Source organism: Vombatus ursinus, unplaced genomic scaffold, assembly GCF_900497805.2.
Source record: "Vombatus ursinus unplaced genomic scaffold, bare-nosed wombat genome assembly UNPS02006779.1, whole genome shotgun sequence".
NCBI lineage: Eukaryota > Metazoa > Chordata > Mammalia > Diprotodontia > Vombatidae > Vombatus > Vombatus ursinus.
Genome location: NW_020946557.1, coordinates 1,267,204 through 1,289,346, shown reverse-complemented (window position 1 = coordinate 1,289,346; position 22,143 = coordinate 1,267,204). Strand labels below are relative to the sequence as shown.

At 37.9% G+C, this 22,143-nt stretch overlaps 3 protein-coding genes across 7 annotated transcripts in view; 2 read left to right on the top strand and 1 right to left on the bottom strand.

Moving 5' to 3' along the window:
• LAMA4 (laminin subunit alpha 4) overlaps positions 1 to 6,482 on the top strand; it is a 188,198-nt gene extending 181,716 nt beyond the window's left edge. For all 3 annotated transcript variants that reach the window (XM_027848621.1, XM_027848619.1, XM_027848620.1), the window contains 2 exons: positions 864 to 983; positions 6,014 to 6,482. In XM_027848621.1, coding sequence (XP_027704422.1) covers positions 864 to 983; positions 6,014 to 6,159 — 266 coding nt within the window. In that variant the 3' untranslated portion in view covers positions 6,160 to 6,482. The remainder of the gene's footprint in view (positions 1 to 863; positions 984 to 6,013) is intronic.
• Positions 6,483 to 12,863: 6,381 nt separating this feature from the next.
• FAM229B (family with sequence similarity 229 member B) lies at positions 12,864 to 19,046 on the bottom strand. 2 transcript variants are annotated; one of them, XM_027848679.1, is made up of 4 exons: positions 18,959 to 19,046; positions 14,821 to 14,982; positions 13,890 to 14,028; positions 12,864 to 13,103 (listed from the first exon to the last, which is right to left on the bottom strand). In XM_027848679.1, exons 3-4 carry the CDS (start codon positions 14,012 to 14,014, stop codon positions 12,986 to 12,988), a joined length of 243 nt encoding a protein of 80 aa, XP_027704480.1. In that variant the 5' UTR covers positions 14,015 to 14,028; positions 14,821 to 14,982; positions 18,959 to 19,046; the 3' UTR covers positions 12,864 to 12,985. The 2 variants fall into 2 exon arrangements, with proteins under 2 accessions (XP_027704480.1, XP_027704481.1); XM_027848680.1 differs by having other exon boundaries at positions 14,821 to 14,979; positions 18,959 to 19,040.
• Positions 19,047 to 19,252: 206 nt separating this feature from the next.
• Positions 19,253 to 22,143, top strand: part of TUBE1 (tubulin epsilon 1) — a 31,278-nt gene continuing 28,387 nt past the window's right edge. For both annotated transcript variants that reach the window (XR_003567928.1, XM_027848604.1), the window contains exons 1-2: positions 19,253 to 19,317; positions 19,453 to 19,526. Coding sequence is in view for 1 of the 2 variants with exons in the window: in XM_027848604.1 (XP_027704405.1) it covers positions 19,293 to 19,317; positions 19,453 to 19,526 (99 nt within the window). In the remaining variant the exon portion in view is untranslated. The remainder of the gene's footprint in view (positions 19,318 to 19,452; positions 19,527 to 22,143) is intronic.

Below are 22,143 nucleotides of genomic sequence, written 5' to 3'. Positions count from 1 at the left end.
TTAAGAACTACATACACTGAAAATATGCATTATAAAAGATATGCAAGATTTTAAAAATCACATACACTTTCCAAAGTTAAAATATATGAGAAAAGTCTTCAAATTATTTTCTTATCCCATAACTGGAAAATGTCATAGCAATTATTTAGTAATATTGATAATAATAATAGCTGATATTTATATTGAACTTAATATCAGCTATTATCAATATTACTAAATACTTTTATTTACATTACAAAAATTACAAAGTCCTTTTTTTAAATTTTTAATTATTTTGAATTATCAACAATCATGTCCATAAGCTTTTGAGTTTCAAATTTTTCTCCCCCTCCCTCCCTACCTCCCTCTCCAAGACAGACAAAGTACTTGTTTATTTACACTATCTCATTTTAAAATTTTATTCATTTTACCATTGCCTTCATTTCCAACTATATCCCTGCTTGTCTCCATTATTTCATTTGGTCCTCACAAATTCTGAGACCATGGGTTTATTATTCCATTTTACAGACCAGGAAACTGAAATTCATTGAGATTAAGTTGTCTTGATGATACTGCTAGTAAAGTGTTAGAAGTGGAATTCAAACTCAAGCCCATCCCCAACTCCACTTTTCTTAATCTCTGTTACAGAACAGTGAGATCTTGTAAGTGCATATTTATATGTGTGTGTATTTGAGTGTATATGTACGTATATATCTACATATGTACATCGATAGATTCGTAGATCAATAGATATCAGTATGTGTGTATAAAATGAATGAAAAGTATCCTGAATAACAGATAATATGCAAAGTAAATTCAGCTTTTGTATACAAAGTGAATGCTGTTGGGTATGTTTTATAATCAGTTTTTCCATTGCATTTCAGTTATTAGGGATTCCAATGTGGTTCAATTGGATGTAGATTCTGAAGTCAACCATGTGGTTGGTCCCCTCAATCCAAAATCAGTTGATCACAGGGAACCTGTTTTTGTTGGAGGTGTTCCAGGTAAGATTTTTGAGGGAATGAATTAAGGTTAGATGTATTAAACTCTGGTTATAAATCAGGCATTTGGGAAACAAATACAAGAAGGAAAAAAATGAAATGGTGCTCACTTTCAAGGAATTTAAATTCTAATAGAGGGAAACATTACCTACAGGAAAATGGCCACAGAAGGGAATTTGGGCCTGGGAGGTCACTAGGATGGTGAATGAAGCTATTGTGCAGTCAACTGACATTCCCCAGAAGCAATGGTGTTACTGATTCAACTGAGGGAATGCCAACAGTTTCACACAAAATTACTTTGTTGAAAATCCCTTGGTTATTGATTTTCATCCTTCTCCCAAATATGTCAAAGGACACTCTAAATAATTTCTTTAAAAAAAAAGGCATTCAAAGTTGTGAGACCTTACCCAAGACTACAAATAGAGAATTGGAAAATCTAACATTTCTAAAATAAAAGATTTTATCCTAACTACTTCACCATGCCATGTATATTTGAAAAATTCCTTAACACTCCACTTCCCCAGTCACTAAAGAAAAAAAAAAACTAGAGTTAAGGGGCAAACTAGTCATGTAAACTGTTCCAGAATAATGGAATTTGGGGGACCCATACATACATACCCATGCCTGCTAGAGAACTGGCTAGAGAAGGGGAAGGGGAGATTACAAATTTTCCTTTTCCAAAATCAGTCTGAATGGATACAACAGCTGCATACATATGCCTTCTCATTCCATCATAGAAATAATCAGAAAAGGAGGTTGTCAGCTGTTACTCTATAAACATTATCAGTGAGGCTACTGGCATAATCAATGAAGAATGCAGAATACTTTAGGGTGGTATTCAGAAAATATTGTAAGGATCAAAAAGGGGTTTTTTTTTAAACTTTCCTATGGACCAAGCAAAACTTTATATCTTATTTATACCTATTTTCATTTCAAATACTTAGAAATAGCGGCAGAAGTCAAATTCTGGGCCTGAAATAAAAAATGTTGTGGCTGATAGGGCAGATATAGGATTAAGATCCCTAAACCTTTGTATCTTGGATTTGTTTTGTTTTTATGGGGAAATGTGAAGATTTTTTATTTACTTTCTTACAAAAACATTGCAGACTACCTCCTGCCAAGGCATTCACCTCACCTTTCCCAAATACTTTAAGAAGTGGGATAACACAAAAAGGGGAGGGGGGAATCATCAATTAATGAATTCTACACTGGGCATTTACAATTTTCTTTGCCCTTGGGGAATCTTCCAAAAGCAGCAGAAGCAATGTTGATAAATATTTCAGAAGCTAATGAAAGTGATTTATACAGGGATAAAAATGTGTCCTTTTCTTATCCCTACCCCACCTCTTAAAAAAAATTTGACACCACTTTCACAACTTTTCTTTGGTGCTCAGAGTCCAAAGGCAGCAGTGCCAAGAAACATGCATGCTTTCTAAAGCTTAGAGTCCTTTCTATTTCCCATACCACTGTATTAGATTCTTCTGTTCCCACTAGGCTGTGTCTTCAAAATAAAGAGGGGAAAAATTAATGGGAAGATATTGTAGGTGAAATTCATAAGTAGTTTTACTGAAAAGTAAAGTGGGGCAGGTAGGTGACCAGTGGATCCACTGGGTCTAGAGTCAGGAAGACCTGAGTTCAAATCTGGCCTCAGACACTTAGTAACTGTGTGACCCCAAGTAAATCACTTAACCCTGTTTGCCTCAGTTGTAAAATGTAAAATGAACATCTGTAAAATGAACTGGAGAAGGAAATGGCAAATCACTCCAGTATCTTTGCCAAGATCAAATGGGGTCACAAAGAGTCAGACATGACTGAACAACAACAAAGTAAGTAGTAGTGTCCCTAAAAACTACTGGTCTTTTGGACCCTATTTTTCCAATCAAATTAACTAATATTTACTGAGTGCCTGTTATGTACAAAACTCTGTCATTGGGGCAGCTAGGTGGCACAGTGGATAGAGCACTGGCCCTACAGTCAGGAGGACCTGAGTTCAAATCCGACCTCAGACACTTAACACTTACTAGCTGTGTGACCCTGGGCAAGTCACTTAACCCCATTGCCTAGCCAAAAAAAAAAAAACTCTGTCATCAGCACTATGTTCTAAGTCACAGTACTAGCATTTAACCAAATCATGTACCTATTTGGTTTCCAAATTAGCCAATGGAGCAGAGCTCTTTGCATCTTCCTTTAATCACTATCATTGGTTTTCATACTTCTGATGATGAAGTATATGAAAGAGAGCTGAGTCTTGTCAAGTCACACCAATTCACTACCACGTGAATTACATAGCTGATTTGTAAGTTTGCTTAGTTCTCCTTTGGCCCTAGAATTCTATGATTCTATTGCAATTTTAAGAAGGAATAGGTTTTTCCCCACACTTACATGCAGTATGATCTATATGCCTATGCACTTTCAGTTTTGTTAGTTGACCTATAACAATTGCATAAGGATGTCCCATTTGTAGTCCTGACCATTTTTTATTCCCCTTTCTGAGTTTTATTCCCCTTTCTAAGTGTCTTCCATCTTTTATCACAACAATGCCAAACTATATCCCTGTTTACTTCTCTACACACAAAGGAATAAGCTTTGCTAAGTGGAATATAAATTTTCTGAACGTTTCTAATTTCTTAAAAGTGCTTTGGCTTACTTTGTTTCTATGCTCCCAACTCATTTTATCATGCCCATGCAATTAGTAAGCATGATCCATGAGCCCTCTTCAAGATTATTAAGATAATAATAAAATAAGCTTAACATAAGCCCCTATGACATAGCACTAGGTTCCTGTACCCTATTCAGAGGAACGACATTTTTCGTTTTCTTTGCTTACCATTCAAAACCCCTTCCTCTGGGGAAAAAAAAAATTAGGCTTAAGCCCACCTGAATAAGAATTTTTTATATGAGATTTATGAATTTGACTAAAACAAAGATTTAGAGGTAATAGATATTACGAAGAGAAAAACAGAAAAGTTAACAAAATTCAGTGACTCAGAATCAGTCTCTGCCCCAAAACAAAACACTCACTCAAAATGAGTGATGTGAAAGTGAAATTAACTCTACGAATTCTCAGAGGCTCATGAAAATTCACAGCTAAGACTTTAACAATAGAATCATATCATATACTCATAATTCATACTTAGCCCTTGACCAAAAAGAAAAAAAGTAAAAAGGAGAGAGACAACATTTTAAATAATGTTGACTCTTCTCCCTACCTCTAATTTTGCTAGTGTATTCTCCAGAATAAACATGAGATGGTAGACATGAATCTGCTGTTTGCTTTGGAGGTTTCAGTTCCCACATACCTTATACCATGACCTCTTACCTCAATTTGTGTGATGTTAGAATCTCCTCTTCATCAAACCCAGATAATCTAGTCTTTTTTTCTTAGGGTGCGAGAGCTAAGAGTTGGCTTTTCCTAGCATTTTGATCAATTATAAAGCCCCCGCTGTATTCCCTTTGATTTCCTTGTGTCTTAACTCTTGCCTATGACCTGTTTCTTCCTTTGAAAAAGGAAGATGAATTTTTTCTTTTGTTCTCTTCTTTCACAACATGACTAATATGTAAATATGTTTTACATGATTGCGCATAAATGACCTATATCAAAATCACTTACCATATTAGGGAGAAGTGAGGGAAGGGAAGGCAAAAATTTGGAACTCAAATTTTTTAAATGAATGTTAAAAATTGTCTTTACATATAATTGGAAAAAGTAAAATACTATTAAAAGAAAAAAGATGAAGCCATGCAGCAGAGTAGTTACCCCCTAAAATAATCACTTATGTGTGAAACTCTTTCAAAATAATTTTCCTTTAATCATTCATTTTCCTGCCAGTTTTGTGTTTTCTTCTATTCAAGTAGAAGTCCTAGTTCTCCCCTTTCTCCAGATAATTCGTTCAGTGGGATATGATGAAAAAAAATAAAATTTACATTCAATTTACATTACAGTCATTTCAATTCTTTCTACTCCCTGAGACATACTGACTTCTGTTAAAGAGTTTCTACCTCAAGGGGATATGCCAGTTGGTGGTGGTGGTGGTGGTGGTGGTGGTGGTGGTGGTGGTGGTGGTGGTGGTGGTGGTGGTGGTGGTGGTGGTGGTGGTAGTCATAATTATACCAGTTATCATCATCTTCATCATCGTAATAGTAGTAACAGTAGTAATTATTATCCTACAGTTACAAGACTGCAAGTCTGGTGATGACTTCAGTCTCTAAGCCTTCTCTCCTGTTCAGTTTAAGCAATGTTTATAAAGCAATACAGGGATTTGGTGGTAAACATTTAACAACCAGGCTTTGGAGTGGGGGTGTGTATATACACACACTTTTAAGTTTAATCTGCATTATTAACACATTCTCAAATCTAGACAATGTACAAAACAATAAATAAAGCCCTTATTTCTGAAATATTGATGCTCATACAGAAAATTTAGCAATCCATAAAGCCCAGAACACCCCTATCCTACTTCCTTTTCAGCTATACTTGTTGGACAATCCTATACTATTAGTAATGGGTAATTTTGATAATGTAAGATTTTCACCATATAGGATGATTCTATAAACTAATCTCAGAGTGAGATACAAGGCCACTATATTCCACAAATAACATTTCAACCTTGGATACAACTAGATTAATTGAATCACAAATAGGAACTTGACCATGGAAATCAAGATAAAACATGAGTTATATATTTCAGAGAAAAATTGCTCATAAAATAGCATATTAAAGAAATTTTATTAAATCTGAATTTTACAGCTGAATGAGGACTTTATGAGGCTGTTACATACTTTCCCTAAGAATTGAGGTTACACATGTGAACTGCCTACAGAAAAGGGAAGTCGAGTAGTTACGGTCGCCAGGGTCTTTCTATTGCTTGGTTCTAACAGCCTAAAGTCAGATTCTACCTAATCTGATTTAGTTACTAGCTACTTTTTTATACGAATAAATCACCAAGTCCTTGCTTGCAACATTACACATATTTTTCACAGTTCAGTAACATCTGGGCTTGGGATGAAATAATTCCTTTTCTTGCTCCTTGCAGAGTCTCTCCTGACACCAAGCTTGACCATGGGAAGACCCTTCTCTGGCTGCATCCGAAACTTCGTGATTGATGAACGCCAAGTGAGCTTCAGTAAAGCAGCCCTGGTCAGTGGAGCTGTGAGCATTAATTCTTGTCCAGCAGCCTAATATTAAGCCAAGCAGCAACCAAACTACAAAGTTCTTTAGAGCACTGAAGAAACAAAAGCCCTACCAGCAATAAGGAACAGCATCTCTTTTTCTATTCAGAAGTACCCATGTAGTGAACAAGACTAAATGAGTTGTGAGCTCCTAGAGTTGGTGAAGGATCATATTTAGGATTTCTCACTTGGATACTTCTTTTCGATCTTAAATATTTGCAGTTGAAAACAAGGAAGGCTAAGCTTCTGTGTACTGACAACACACCTATTTTACGTTGGTAAGGTATACTGTTCCTGTCTGTAAAAAATAAAATAAAAATTGTGTTTCAAACATGCCTTGGCATATGTTTTCAAAGTGCTGATAGATTCACAGATTAATTTAATTGTCAGTTTTCAGGGAGATGTTATAAAAGCTTCATTCAATCCCAAACTTTGCCCTAAGCTTATTAGTGCAATTTTGTTGTTCTGACAGAAAAACAGTAGAGTCTTTATGTTTGTAGCAGATAGGAAGTTTTTTTTTTAATCTTCAAGAAAGAGGGAATTGAATTCATTTCAAGAGAAGAACAAAAGGCAATTAGACAAACTGGAAAAAGGAAAACAAATTTCTATGTTTCCTTCCGTGTGTATTTATTGATTTATTTTAAAAAATTAATCAGGGATTAGTATTATTATTGAACTTCATTAGTTGCTGTTTGTCCTTTGTTCTCCAAGAGGACCATGACATCAGGGAGGTGATGCCATGACATTCAAGTGAATTGGATTTAAGGAAGGGAGGGCTGTGCAAAGTCACCAGCCTCACTTTCTCCTCCACAGCCATCTGGGTCCAGTGGCCAGGGACAACTGGAGATGGCCCAGGATGCAGAGGGGGACTTTGGCCTTTTCAAGTTAAGGCCTTTAAAAGGTCTCAGTTTGGCTGAGGCAATGCCCAACCAGCAATTAAGGCTGAAAAAAAAATATTAGTATAAAACCTCAATAAATCAACAAAGATTTATTGAGTGCCTACAATATAGAAGGCACTGTGCTTAAAACTATTATTTCATTTGATTCTCACAACAACCCTCTGAGATATCTGAGATTATCAACTTTTTTACAGTTGAAGAAATTGAGGCGTTACAGAAGCTAAATGACTTGCCCAGGGTCAAACAGCTAGTAAATGTCAAAGGCAGGATTTTAACTCAGATCTTCCTCCAGGCCCAAAATTCTCTCCACTGGGCTACCTAGCTACCTTGAATGTAGGGCTTTGAATGCCAATCTGAGGAGCTTGTACTTTAGTATTCATTTAGAAGTTGGAGAGTTGAGGTCTTGAGTACTTGAATGATATTGGATTAGCAGTGTGTGTGAAGGATTGAAAACCACAAAGGAAGTTATTGCAATAGTCTAGATGACATATATGTGTGTAAATACATGCATAGACATGTACATATGTGTACGTGTGAATATACTGTCCTATTATATCACATTCTACTATAGATCAGAAGCTACCTAAGAGTAGAAACTGTCTTATTTACCTCTGTATCTCAGACCTAAGGGCAGCTAGATGGCACAGTGGATAAAGCGAAAGGCCCAGAGTCAGGAAGACCTGAGTTCAAATCTGATTTCAGACACTTACTAGCTGTGTGACCCTGGGCAAGTCACTTAATTTTGTTTGCCTCAGTTTCTTCATCTGTAAAAGGAGCTAAAGCAGGAAATGGCAAATTATTCCAGAATCTTTGCCAAGAAAATCCCAAAAGGGGTCATGAAGAATCACACACAACTAAGAAGACAACTAAACAACAACACATGAATTATCTCAGATCTAGCATAGCATTCTACATATAAGGACCAGCTAGTACATGTTTATCAATTTTAATTTAATTCATTCATTTCAGGCAAGAGAATACATCAGAGACAAGGGAGTGACATGGAAATTCCCTGACCAGATTTACTTTGGGGATAGGGTTGGTAAACTCTTGGATAGCCGTTATTAAATACAATTTGAGTTCCTGATTGGGCTCCAAACAGCTTTGTAAAATTATCTCCCTATGATGCCATGGTTTAAACATGAGGGCCATTTTAGCTAAATAACTCTACTTCAAAGAATTTTAGAGCTAGATGGAGCCCTTGCAACAATTTGTTCCATCCTCTTCAATTCACAAGTGGGAAACTGAACTCTAAGAAATCAATTGGCCCCAAATCACATGGTGACTCATGGTCTCATGGTGAATCAGAAGCATGACTAGAAGGATGATCTAGGTTTCAAGTTCTAGATCAGCAAGCACTCTTCTTACTGCATATATTTATTGTCACTTAGAAGAAAACAGCAGATTATTAGTAGTTGTTGAGTCTTTTTGATTTGAAAGATAACAAGGTTTTCTCATTCACATGTCTACCATATTACGTAGATTTTTAAATTACTACAACATATTATAGGTATAATTTGGGAAAACTATGAATTGAGCTATATAAACGAGGTCATAACAGTAAAAGAAAGAAATAGAAATAGAGTTAATGCCTATGAAAGATTCTGTATAGAGAACAGAGTGAAAGAAAATGGTTCCCAATTTCAACTGAATTCAGACTAGTTATATAAAAGTATTTTCCTAAGAATGAATCATTAAAAAGAATGCCCTACCTTAAGATAGTCACAGGAATATTTCTGCTATGGACCCAATTCTGCCTCTAGCAATGCCCTCTTTTCCCCTTTCTTTAGAGCAAACAGCATCAAATATACACATAACAAAATCCCATGCCTCCAACAGGTCAGCCCAGATACTAATGGCTCTGAAAGCATGTTCATTCATCCAGTAACTAATCTATTATATGTTGGCCAAGTTTGACACACTGTGCCTTCAGGTTATTCCCTGTGTGAGGTGGTCAATTAAAGAAGTTCCCATAGAGCACCTGCCCTGGAGTCAGGAGGACCTGAGTTCATATCCAGCCTCAGACACATGATACTCACTAGCTGTGTAACCATGGGCAGGTCACTTAACCCCAATTGCCTCGCAAAAAAAAAAAAAAAAAAAAACCAAAAAAAAGAAGTTCCCTGATCAATTTGAGCTTAAAGGATGGGGAGTCTATGTCTGGGGTCAGAAAGCCCCTCTCCACAAAGAGGGTAGACATGTTTATTGGCCTCATTGTCACCTAAAGAGGACAAAGGACCACACCTGATTGTTTTCCAGTGACTGGGGATGCCCCAAGATTATTTGATTTGCTGGACTTCTTAGGAGGACATATTCTTGATGGAGGAGTCTACGCCAGCATATAAAAGAGAAGTATATAGAGAGCCACATGTGCCTTGCCAGGTGAGTTCCTAGGATTCAAGCCCCTTTCTGTATCCTTACATGTAAACAAACATTCCAAGCCCAAGAAATGGCATTGACATCTAAAGAGCAGAGTACCAAGAGTCCCCTACTGTACTATTCTGATTTCTAAGTTACTATAACATTTCAGGTATAATTTGGAAAGTTTTATGTGGAAAACGAGGTTATAACAGTAAAAGAAAGAAATAGAAACAATACCTATAAGGAGAATTCGATCCAAACTGAAATGGGAAGTTGAATTGGTTTTAAAGGAAACTGGCTAGACCTCTGAGTTGATGCAGAATGTAGCAAGCAGAATTAGGAGAAACATTTAAACAATGACATTATAAAGAAAAACAACTTTGAAAGACTTTAGGATTCTGATCAATAAAATGATACACTTACTAGCTGTGTGACCTTCCCTGAACAAATCACTTAATCTTTAAAGGTCCTCCTGTTTTCTCAATTGTAAAATGGAATAATAGAATCTAGTTTTCAGGGTTATTGTGAGGATCAAATGAGATATTTGTGAAGTGCTTAGCACAGTACCTGTCACATAGTAGATGTTTGATAAATGTTTATTTCCTTTCCTTCCTTTTTTACCACTAGACTGTGAGCTTATCAAGGTTACTGTTTCTTTTGTCTTTCCTTGTATCCCCAGGGCATAGTACAGTACCTCATACGTAGTAGATGCTTAATAAACATTCATTGACTAATCACAACCTGCAAGGGAGATGTAAATGAATCATACTTTTTTGGACATGACCAAAGTAGGAATTCATTTTTCTGGACTATGCTTATTTGTTATGAGAATTGGTTTTTGTTTTTGTTTTTTATTGCTCACTTAGAGGGAGGGGAAGTGTGAGGACAGAAAATGAATGAGTATAAACAAACAAATAAATTAAATGAAAATTGGAACAGGAGGGCGAGAAGGGAATATTATGTTAAAAGAAGAATAAAAGAGCCCCTGAAGAAGCACGTGGCAGAATCAGATATCAATCAACCAATATTTATTATGTTATCGGTCACTGTTTTCCCACTTCCTAAGATCATAGATTTAGATTTGAAAGGGACCTCAGGGCCCATCAAATCCAACCCAACCCCCTCATTTTACAGATAAGAACAATGAAGCATAGAGTTTTAAGGAGTCATCCAGAGTCACACAGCTAGGAAGTATCTGAGATAATATTTGAAACCAGGTCTTCCATACTCCCAATCCAACATTCTCTTTACTGCACCAAGTTCCCTTTCCATTTAGGCTGAGGAGAGTTCATCACAATATTCCTGAATCCCAGTCTCCTGTGTAGAGGCTGATGTGGTTTGATTTTCTAGGCAGCATGATCCCATAATCTGACCTTCTAACCAAAGAAGAGAGATTTCTTGGGCTGTGACAGCCTTGTGGGTTGTCTCATAACTAATACTAGGTTCAAGAGTCTGGTAATCATACATTACTGAAAAAGGAAGTTCCTTAGTATCTATCACTCCTAGAGAAAAAAAAAAAAAGATTCCTCCCCTCCATAGCCCCAAGCTACACCATGGGGCAGCAATATGCTTATATTTGATCCCCAGTATTACCATGTCATTCAAATAGCATAGGCCCAATGGGAAAGGACAGTTTATCCAGTAGCCCAAAGTGTTTTTCCTTCTGTGAGTAGTCCAAGCCACAAAGGTAGAACTGAAACATCTAGGAAGAGCTGTGTAAGATCTTGTGAAGAAAGAGGGATTTTACCAGAATGTCAGAGTATTGCCTGGTTGGCAGCTCAAATCAGTTCTCTCAGATGTTTTCTGTATCTGTTTATGGTCTCCTGTGAGTCCGTTGTGTCTTTCGAATGTCTTCATTGGTGAAATAAATGTCCTATAATTGACATATGTGGGTATACAGAGATCTGTGTGTTATTATAATTTCATACACCCACGTGTATATGCACATGGGATTTGGGAGGTCCTGTGAAATACATAGTTAGTTCTGGCATTTTGAAAATTTTTTGGTGTTTCACAAGGTGGTGTGATCTGGGGAGATCACACTCTTGATCACACTCTTGACACTGCTCTCTTGATCTTCATTCTGGTCCTCACCCATGAAGGGCCTCGGATCCCTTTGGATTACAATTGATGCCGTTCCCCAGGACCCCTCAGAAACAATACTGTTCTCCTCAGGGTTGCTGAACCCTTGGGGCTGGAAGCGATGCTGTCTCTCAGAGCTTCTACTGGGATTTACATATATATATATATATTTATATATATATATATATTTATATATATATTTATATATATATATATATGCAGTCCCATTTAGAAGATACCATAAGTCTTTTAGATCTCATTTCTCCAGCAATTTTTTTTACTTTCATTATTTTCTCATTTATCTGTTAAGACTTATCCAAAACTGTGAGAGGGGCATTGAAATTTTGTCACTATTGTGTTATGTCTTCTTGTAGGGTCTGTAAATGTTTCCTTTACAAATTCAGATGCAAAGATATTTGAAGTATATTAATATTGATACTGGATTGTTATCTATGGTTTTTTTTTTCAGCATAATGTAATTACCTTGTTTATTCATTTTTATGTTTTGAATAGTTGCTTTTGCTTTGTCTGATACCATGGTTGCAACTCCTATTTTGCATTCACTTGATGCATAGCAAATTTTTTCCAACCCTTCATTTTTATTATTTGTATGGCTTTATAAATGTTTCTTTTAATCAAGAATGAGGCTTTATTTTCTTATCTAATCTTTGTCACCTTTTTGTTTTGTTAAGTTGTTTAATCCTTCACATTTAAGGTTATGAGTCAGGCTTATATTTTCTTCTATTTCTTTCTAATATGGGGTTTTTCCAAATCAGGATTTTTTCCCTCTTCTTCTGTAAACACAGTACTATATCTCTTCAATTATTTTAGCATAATCTATTTTTAAGGAAACCTTATTCTTATTGGCTCTCTTTTCCTTATCTTCAAGCCCTATTCCCCACTTCTCCATATACACATTCCCTGTTACCTCCTTTTTTAATTTTAAGAATGTTGCTTATTAGTTCTTTTTTCTTTCTTGTTCTTATCTAGCTAATTTAATTCTTCCCCTTTTTTGTCCTCTCAAGTAGTCAATTTGAATTTTCCTTCCTCTCCTCCTCTTAAACCTGTTTTAAGTTTTTAAATTTTCATTTTCTGCATCTTAATTTTAAAAAGTTTTCTCTCATTCTCTTCATTATTTATCTTCCCTTTCTATTCTAGACTTTTGCTTTTTGATTAATGGTCTTAATACTTAGTCTTTATTCTCTATATTCCTCATGGATCAAAGTGGTGCCATCAGTTTAGTATAATTTATCATACTAATGGTTATTTCCTTACATTTAGATTAATACTTGACTGTATATTGTCCCTATTGTATTGAATAGGCATTTCTCCTCTTTTCCCACCAAAAATAAATGACAAGTGAAAACAGTTGTGAACATCCAATGGTGTCACAACTTTTATTTGTTTACCAGATCATAAAATGATACTGGCCCATTACCTTGACCTAGTCAAACCTCTACAAAAGCCTTATGATGATCTTCACCAGAGAAGCGGCTATTTAGGATGCATTTCCTTGCTGCTCTGAGCAGGTGGTTTTCTCATTGTCGCATAAAGATTGACAGGAACATCAGTGATTGTTAGACAGTGACTTCCAGGGCATCTTCGGAGTTGCCTAAATAACAGGGAAAATGACATCTATTTAGTTGCCTACCAGGAAATGATATTATGAAGTGCTAAAATCTGACTACTCATTCTCCTTTCTTAAATCAATTTTAATTTCTTTAAATGCCACTGGGTAATTATATAACACAGTTAACACTGATAAGGCAGAAATCAGACTTGTATTCCAGCAAAAACTATAGCTATTGCTTCCCATTTTAATCACAGGAAACTGATGAAAAAAAAAAAAACAAAAAAAAAAAAGTCAAACTTCCAGCTGGTAATTTATAAAGACATCTTATGTTCCTCAAATGGCAACAAAATGCGTGTGGGTGTACATACAGGTGCTTTCATGGGTATACATTTTATCTTTTAAAAATCATTCCAAGAGGCAGCTAGGTGGCGCGGTGGATAGAGCACCTGCCCTGGAGTCAGGAGGACCTGAGTTCAAATGTGGCCTCAGACACATAACACTCACTAGCTGTGTGACCCCGGGCAAGTCACTTAACCCCATTGCCTAGCCAAAAAAAAAAAAAAAAAAAATTGGTCTAAAATCATTTCATTTAAACAGTAGGATATCTGGGGAAAGTTCCAAAACTAAGCATACTATTCCATATGGCAAGTTCATCCTCTTAACACTACCTCTAATGAGCAACAAAAAGTTACCAATTTAGTGATGATTAATTTTTGTAAATCTTTTGTTCTTCCAACATTTAGAGTTAGCCCAGATATTATGATGACATTAACCAGAGTTCAAATTTGCATGGTAACACAGATAGAGTTGGCAGAATAAGTTTACCTGGTTGGTGGGGTCTCTTTCCTATACCATGTAGTACTGGAGCTCAGGCCAGGTTCAGGACCAAGTGAAGAATCTCCTCCTTCCACTGGAAACCTCCTTGGCTGAGTACCAAACCGAAAAGGCATAATTCACTGAAAAACTAAATTAGAAATTAAAGAAAAAATAGATAGTGGCCTTTTGTCTTTTCAAACTTTTATAATCAGTATATAGGCATGATAGAATCTATAACTCTTATCAATCTATAACTCTTATCTATAATTCTTCCTCAGTTGCCTGCATGTATTCTTATTTCAGTTCCAATGACAAGCAGTCACTACCATAGATAAAAGTAAACTCTCTTAAGAGTAGCAAAACTTAAGTTCACAGAAGCTATAATTCAATGTGTCTTTAAATGTGATTTATAGATTACTCACATCATGATTACTTGAAAATTGCTCCCTATAATCTAAAGCTTAGCCTTCCCCCTTCAAGGATCAGCTTGTAAAGTCTTCCCAAGTGCCTGATTGCTCCTTCCTCTGATTCCTATAATACAGTCTACATCATGCATTTGTCACTTAACATATACTATACTTGTATTATTGCTTATCTTTTAATGTGTGTATGTTGTTTGTCCAACTAAATTTTAAGTCTCTTTTGAGCTGATACTCTATTATATAATTCTTTGTATCCCTAGCACCTAATAGATTTCCTAATAAATATTTCTTGTTGATGATGATGATGATAATGATGATGAACTGAAATTATTAAAGTTTAAGAGTTTAAAATTTTTAAAGTGCACAAAGATTTTAGGGAGGCCCTCCAGTTGCTACACACCCAGTGAAAAGTTGTATTTTTCCATTGCTCAAGAAAAATTTTCCACCTAGATAAGTTCAAAAATCTTATCTTTTTTGATAAACATGGTTTTGGCTAAGCCAAAGAAACATACACTTACCAAAATAAGTGAAGTTTGATTCCTGTAGAGGCTAAATAAATCAAATGCTTCTACTCTCCTTCCATAGGAAGATGGAATGTGCCAAAGGAAGGCTGGTCGAATGAGCCAGTGACACCCAGAAATTATGACATCAGAGAATTCTTTCATATAGTTTCCTACCTGCTAAAGAATAGAAGTTTTCATTCTGAATTCATGATGGCAGCATTAAACTGAAAAGATTTCTGTTTAGCTAAGAGAGCTAACTGCCCTTAAAAATTTGGTTTGGGTTTTGTTATTCTTTGCTTGCTTGCTTCTCAAATACTGTGGAACATGAAAAGGCCAAACATGATTAAGTCCATTATCAGATATACAGGGCTATCATCTAAATCTGTGTTCCAGATCTGAATATTTTCAATTAGCACAAAAATACATACATGACTTCATATCCCAGTCTTCCTGGTTCTTTTCAGGACTTTTCCTGACTAATGGCCCAATCATAATCTCCATACCCCACTTCCCACATGCCTCCAATTCCCCAAACTTCTCACAATGAAATAGCCCCACATGAAATCAACAGCAAAACATAAAATTTCAACTTACATATGATAGATAAGAAACATGAATCTGGCACTTCTTCCAGTAAGCAATCACTAATTTTAAAGATATTTATTAAAGCAACCCCAACATTTTCAGAATTAATCTATTTAGCCCTTAAAAACAAATAACATATCTAAAGCAAATTATTTTTCAGCACAAGTGAGAACTAAACTTTCCAATGTATAATCCAAGTTAAAGATTATCTTAATCAAAATTTTCACAGTAAGTTTTTTGTGTTCTCATTATTCTATTTTCAGATGACATGTTATAGGAAACTCATCTTACTCAAGCTGCTCAGTCTTACCTAAGCTTTCTCTTTGCCTTAGTAGCTTGACATCTGTGAGCAAGATAACCAAAAGTCTGGTTGGCTGGAAAAAAAACCACTTGACTATGTAATAATAGTCCAGATGAGTTGAGATCACTGAAGGCCATTGTTAGCTAATGCATTGGCCCATCCTAAACACTAAGTCCTTATACTGATTGGCAGTGTTTTTAGTGGTTTGTATAGCTATGAAATTATCCTTAAAAATATAAAAAGTTTTTTATGGAAGTAGGATATTATCTTATTTTCACTTTCTGCATATTTCAACACTACACTGATCAATGCACTTTAGTAACTACCAGCAACAATTAAGCAGTTTTGACATAATTATTTTCTATCTGATTTCAGAAATTTCAAATGAAAGAGAGTATAAACAAGTATGAATCAATCATTACTTAAGCTGTCTTTTCTGAACTCCCTGCAAGAGGCCTTAAAGAAGTCATTCTACTCCAATAAAGAACTGGAAATTTAGGCATTTGAGCACAAGCAAAGAAGGGAAGAGAAATACAGCATGAATCCTAAACTCTAATTCATCTACTCAAACCATCTCATTTTACAGATGGGGAAACCGAGGCTATCTCCACAGTAGTTCTGATGGTTTTTGCAGCACAAAATCCTTTTTAACCTTTAAAATAAAACACTCTAAATCTTTAATGTCTACTAAAAAAAATTTAAATAATAGAAAATGACTAAAACAAAAAACCTTTTTAACTGTACTTATGATTTCATTATCATATGGAACTCAAGACTAAGAAATATCCTCTACCAAAGCAGCTCTGCAGCAGTTCAGCAACTTAATAGTTTTAAAGAGTTGTATGGGACTATTAAAGTTTAAATGATTTGCGCAATTACATTGCCAACAATGTATCAGATGTAGAATTTGTAAAATCCTGACTCTGAGGTCAGTTTTCTATTCACTTCCCTACTGCCTCTCTCAGTCAATACACAACCAACATGTATTTATTATTACTCTGTGCCAGGCACAGGGCTGAATGCTGGGAATAAAAATATAAAGAATAAAATGATCCCTACCCACAAACAGCTTGCATTCTACTGGGAGAAACTGCTTATTCTCCCAAAAAACAAGTTGCAGAAAAGTGAAGTCTCTTTAATCTCTTCTAATCTCGCTTTTCATTTCAAGCAAATGTGAAATATTGACTGCTGGATGCTGTGGGTCTTCCACAGGTGAAATAAAACAGGAAATCATCAGTAGCTGTGTTTTATTTACTAAATGAATACAATTTTTTTGGCTAAAAAAAAATCTATAAAACTGATTCCTGTGAAAACAGTGACAAACAAAATCAAAAGCCAAATACAAAAGTGCCAAAAAATACCATAATGGCAACCAATTTAATGAGTGTGACCAAAAAAAAAAAATACCCATCCCTTTTGTTATTGTTGTTACCTAGAATAATTACAATGTAAATAAGAGATAAAAAATGGTGAGTCACTTCTCATCTTACGGAAGGTATAGGACTAAGACGAGAGCAGTCATTTCATAAGTATAGAGAAGCTCTTACTAGAGTTTTTGAGCAGCAGATAGTTAGTAACAGCGTGGGGCCAATATCACATCACTAAGTGTGTGGATTTTGTGTAATTACAAGCTACATAAAACATATTAATTAGGACACTGTATTATAACAAAAGGATGACATACTTTTCGAGCATTAATATAAAGAAACTGCAATAAGCCAAAAACAAAAAACAAAAAACCCACAAAATTCTCCAGGAGGAAATGGTTAAAAGTTGATTTTTTTTAAAAAAGGAAAATTGGAAAAAAAAAAGTGGCTTGGGGGATATAAAAAGTGTATGCATATATGTTTATGTATGTATTCCAAAGGGGTTTCTTGAAAATATTTTCAAATTCTGCACAATACAAAATCTCAGCAAGTCTTGCACTATGAGAAGAATTCGATGAAATAAAACACTGGTTGCATCTGTTGATTCATATTTAGCCTATACTTTATGGGCGGAGAGGAGGAAACTACAGCAAATTTCTAGGCGCACAACCATATTAACCACTTTGACAGCATGCTTTCTTTTCATTCTGTCTGTACGTATGTGCACTGGTAAGCATGGCAAGGCTCTCTCTAACACCCACACTTCTGTTGCAGAAGGATATAAAGCAGAAATCCAGATTTTTTTTTTCTTACACCATGTACTTCTTGCATCAGCTAAATTTTAAGATTTTAATTCTTAACCAAGTTGGCAAAAATATTCATGTAGAGTTCTAAACATTAGTATGGGTGCCGTTCTTGACTCCTGGGCTTCAGATGACAAATATGGAATAACAATACAGCTCTACCCCATCCCTGAAAGTATTCCTGAAAGTCCCCATTCAAGGTCACTGGATCTAATACCACAGAAAGGTTTGTCTAAATCACTTTCAGCGTGAATTTTTCAAGATGACCACCATCATCATCATCCTATTTCATAGTTTTAAAAACACTTTCACATATATCATATTTCCCCTTTACAATCACCCAGGAGGCAGACTGGGCAAGTATTATTATCCCCATTTTATTGATGAGGAAAGACTCTCAAAGAAGGTCAGTTTGTCCAAAGTCATACAGTTTTAAGCGGTAAACAGAACTAAGAGGATTAGTTTTCAGTTTAGTGTTGCTGTTTTTTCCACTCCACTTTGCCCTGTGTTTTTGACAAATCTGTGATCGCTTTCATCCACTACTTAGGCGGAGAGTTCTGCCTTGGGCACTCCAAGGCTCTCATTGGTACAGAGAAATCTTGAAGGAGGAAGCATCCATTACCAAAACAGACCCAGCAATAGATCATTTACATAGCGCTAGAAAATCAACTGATCATTCCTACCTGGAGGGATCTGAGGAGGTGGCATCCTATCTTAGATTAAACCCGAGCCCCCATATTGTTTCATGGGCTTATACCCATAAGGGCAGCCGCACGTCAGGAGTACCCCTACATGCCCAAATAAACACAGATCAAGACCCCCCCACCGGCCCAAGGATTAGATTTAGCTTTTCTCTCCTGCGACCCCCTAGTACCAGTCACCCTGCTTGCTGTCACCCATCCACCCCCAGATCCCAGGGCCTGCAATTGGTCAGTCTGTTTCAAGGTCCGGGTCAGTCGGGGCTCATAAAACTCTTGCGGGGAAGGGGGTGGCCGCGGTAGGAGACGCCCTTCCCCGCCGCCCAAGAAGGGTTGAGACTGTGGACAAGGAAGAGCAAGTGACGGACGCTGTCAACCAAACCAATACTCTTGTATTACCAGCTGGTGCGGGCTCCGGAAACCTCAGACACTCCGACTTAGACGTTGAGAGAGCCCAGACTGAAAGCCAGGCGGAGGAATGCGTGCCTGGTCGCTATGGCAATAGCTAGTACGCAGGCGCCCTCCAGCCGCTTTCCGTTGCTCCGCCCCCACCCCCACCCCCGGCCTCGTCAAAGCGCAGGCGCGAGACGCAGGCGCGACCTGAGCCCAAGGAAGAAATTGGAAATCATGTGTTGACCGTTGAACTGCCGCCCAGGTGTCCGCGGGCCCGGGATCGCGGCCGGCCGCGAGCTGCGGTGTCGGCGCGAGCCGCCGCGGCTGCAGGAGCAGCAGCATGGCCCAGTCTGTCGTAGTGCAAGGTGAGCTGCGTCGGGGGCTGAGGAGGACCCCCCCGCAAGGTCCCCGGGGCGGGAGTCCCTGACTGAAGCTGGACTCCTTCGCTTGCACTAATGCCCTGTTCTCTTTCTTTTCGTGCTCGCCGCGGGGGCTTGCAGTCGGCCAGTGCGGGAACCAGATTGGCCGCTGCTTCTGGGATCTGGCCCTGAGGGAGCATGCAGCTATCAACAAGGTAGAAGGGCGCCACCCACTCCGCGGACCCTGCCGCGTGCCTGACCCCACCCATCCTCCCAACTCCTCCCCCTCCCCACCTTGCTGTTGTGCCTTCCCCCATCTTCCTAACTCTTCCCCAGATCTTTCTTCCCTCCCCCCCATTCTCCTCCTCCCCACGTTGTTCCTATCCCCTCCCCCATCTTCCTAACTTGTCCCCCATTCTCCTCCCCCTCCCCACCTTGCTGTTGTCCCTTCCCCCATCTTCCTAACTCCTCCTCTGATCTTTCTTCTCTCCCCCCATCCTCCCCTCTCCACCTTGTTCCCCTCCCCCCTTCCTTCTCTCCTTATCCCCACTCCTTACTCCCTCCCCTTCCTCCCCCCCTTCCTTCCCACCCTCTTCTTCCTCCTCCTCCCCACCATATTCTTATCCCCTACACCACTTTCCTACCTCATCTCCACCTTCCTCCCTTTCTCCACCTTGTTCCAGTTCCCTCCTCCATCTTCCCGCTTTCATCTCCCTCCCAATCTTCCTACCGCATCTGTAAAATGGGAGGGCTGGACTAGGCTATGGCCTCCGAGATCCCTTCCAACTCTAGATCTCTGGTAAATCTAAAGGTAAGTAACTGACCCATAGTCACGTGGGGCAGCTCGGTGACACAGGAGGAGAGTGCCGGGCCTGGCATCAGAAAAATTCATTTTCCTGGATTCAAATCCAGCCTCAGACACTAGCAATGTGACCCTGGGCAAGTCACTGTATACCCTGTTGGCCTCAGTTTCCTCATCTGTAAAATGAACCGGAGAAGGAAATGGCGGCAAATGATTCTGATAACTTTGCCAAGAAAAAAAGTTGGACACGACTGAACAGCAACATAGTCACATAGCTAGTAAGTGTCAGAGGGCAGATTGGAATCCAGGTTTCCTCTGACTTTGAATCCAGCTCTCTTTCCATTACACCTCAGGGCCTCAAGTGGAGGAACTCAGTAGCATCTGTTTAAGATTTAGAGTGTCCACCATCAAATAAAAAAATATGTCTGATTATGTTAGAACAGGGATTCTTAACTTGGGGGTGGATTTCAAAGGATCTGTGAACTTGCATGGAAGAAAAAAATTGTATCTCTCTTGTAACTAACCTTTGGTTTCCATGTGATCCTATGTATTTTATTTTACAAATTTAAAAACGTAATTTGAAGAAGGAATCCATAGGTTTCACCCCCATGTCAAAGAGTTTGCAACACAAAAAAGATCAAGAATCCTTGCTCTAGAAAGAAAAATCGCATGCATTTAGCAGGTAGTATAGAAGGTAGCCAGTGTGGTACGGAGGGAAAGAACACTAAATTGAAATCAGATGGCCCGCATTTTGGGTCCCACGCTAGTTGTCTCAGCTGTCTGGGCCTCACTTTCCTCATCTGTAAAATGTAGGTGGGACTGTGTGTCCCCTTAGGGCCCCCTCAGCTCTACATCTGTGATCTAAGGAACATTTGTAAAGCACAAGTTAATGTGCTGAGCACCGGGGATACAGACATCCGAAACGTGCCCTTCCTTCAAGGGACAGAAGCAAAGCTGTGATCTAGCAGACAAGGGAGAATGTGATAACAGAACCAGGTTTCCACACCACTTCCTTTTCTACATACTTTGCAGAGACTACCGTCCCTATCTTCTTGCCATCATCCCTGTCTCCTCCCCCTCCACACCCCACATTCCCCATCTTGGGCTTGTGCTCTGGGATTGAGTGCTCTATTAAATGAGCCTTCACTTCATCTTCCCTGTAATTAGGCCTTGACTTCTGGTCATCCCCACACCATACTGCTTTCCCACTGTCCCATTTTTTTTTAGCTCCCCTTTATATGCTGCCTTCGCCCCTTAAGAATGTAAGCTTCTGAGGGCAAAGATTGTCTCACATGTTTATATTTGTATCCCCAGCACTTACCACAGTGCCTGACTCCTGATAAATATCCTATATGTCCGTCTTTCTAAGTAAAAAGTATTATTTGAAGTCTGGAAAGGAAATAATCCTTTCCAGGTGGAAAGAAATGAGAATTGGAGTGGGAAAAATCCGGGAAATCTTCAGGAGGTGACATTTGAGTTGAGTCTTTGGAAGTTTGAGTTGGATTTCAACAGACAGAGACTGGGAAAGAACATTCTTATCATAGTGGTATAAACTAAAGTAATCTATACAAAGTATAAGCTTACTTACATAGCACATACTTAGTAAGTGTTGATTGTCATACTGAATATCTACATTTAGTGGCCAAGATAAGAAAAATAAGGCAGGACAGAAATAGAGAAGTTGGTAGGAAAAGAATCCAAAAACTTAAGTGTCATTGAATCAAAGGCACAGGAGACTCTTAAGGAGGCTGTGATCATCAATGTTAAATTTAAAGAAATGGAATGATGATAATGATAGTAATAACAATACCTAACATTTACATAGAGCTTACTATGTCATAGAGCTTACAGCGTCAAGACATTGTGCTAAGTGCTTTACAATTATATCATTTGATCCTTACAGCAACCTTGGCAAATAGGAACTATTATTATCCTCATTTTACAGATGAGGAAACTGAGGCAGACAGTGGTTAAGTGATTTGCCCAGGATCACACAGCTATTAAGCATCTGAGACAGGATTTGAACTCAG

Excerpts from the sequence above, each read along its gene's own strand:
- FAM229B (XM_027848679.1), bottom strand. The coding sequence starts at position 14,014 with ATGCCTTTTCGGTTTGGTACTCAGCCAAGGAGGTTTCCAGTGGAAGGA. Across the intron at positions 13,104-13,889 it reads AAAGAGACCCCACCAACCAG|GCAACTCCGAAGATGCCCTG; the intron begins GTAAACTTATTC and ends CCTGTTATTTAG.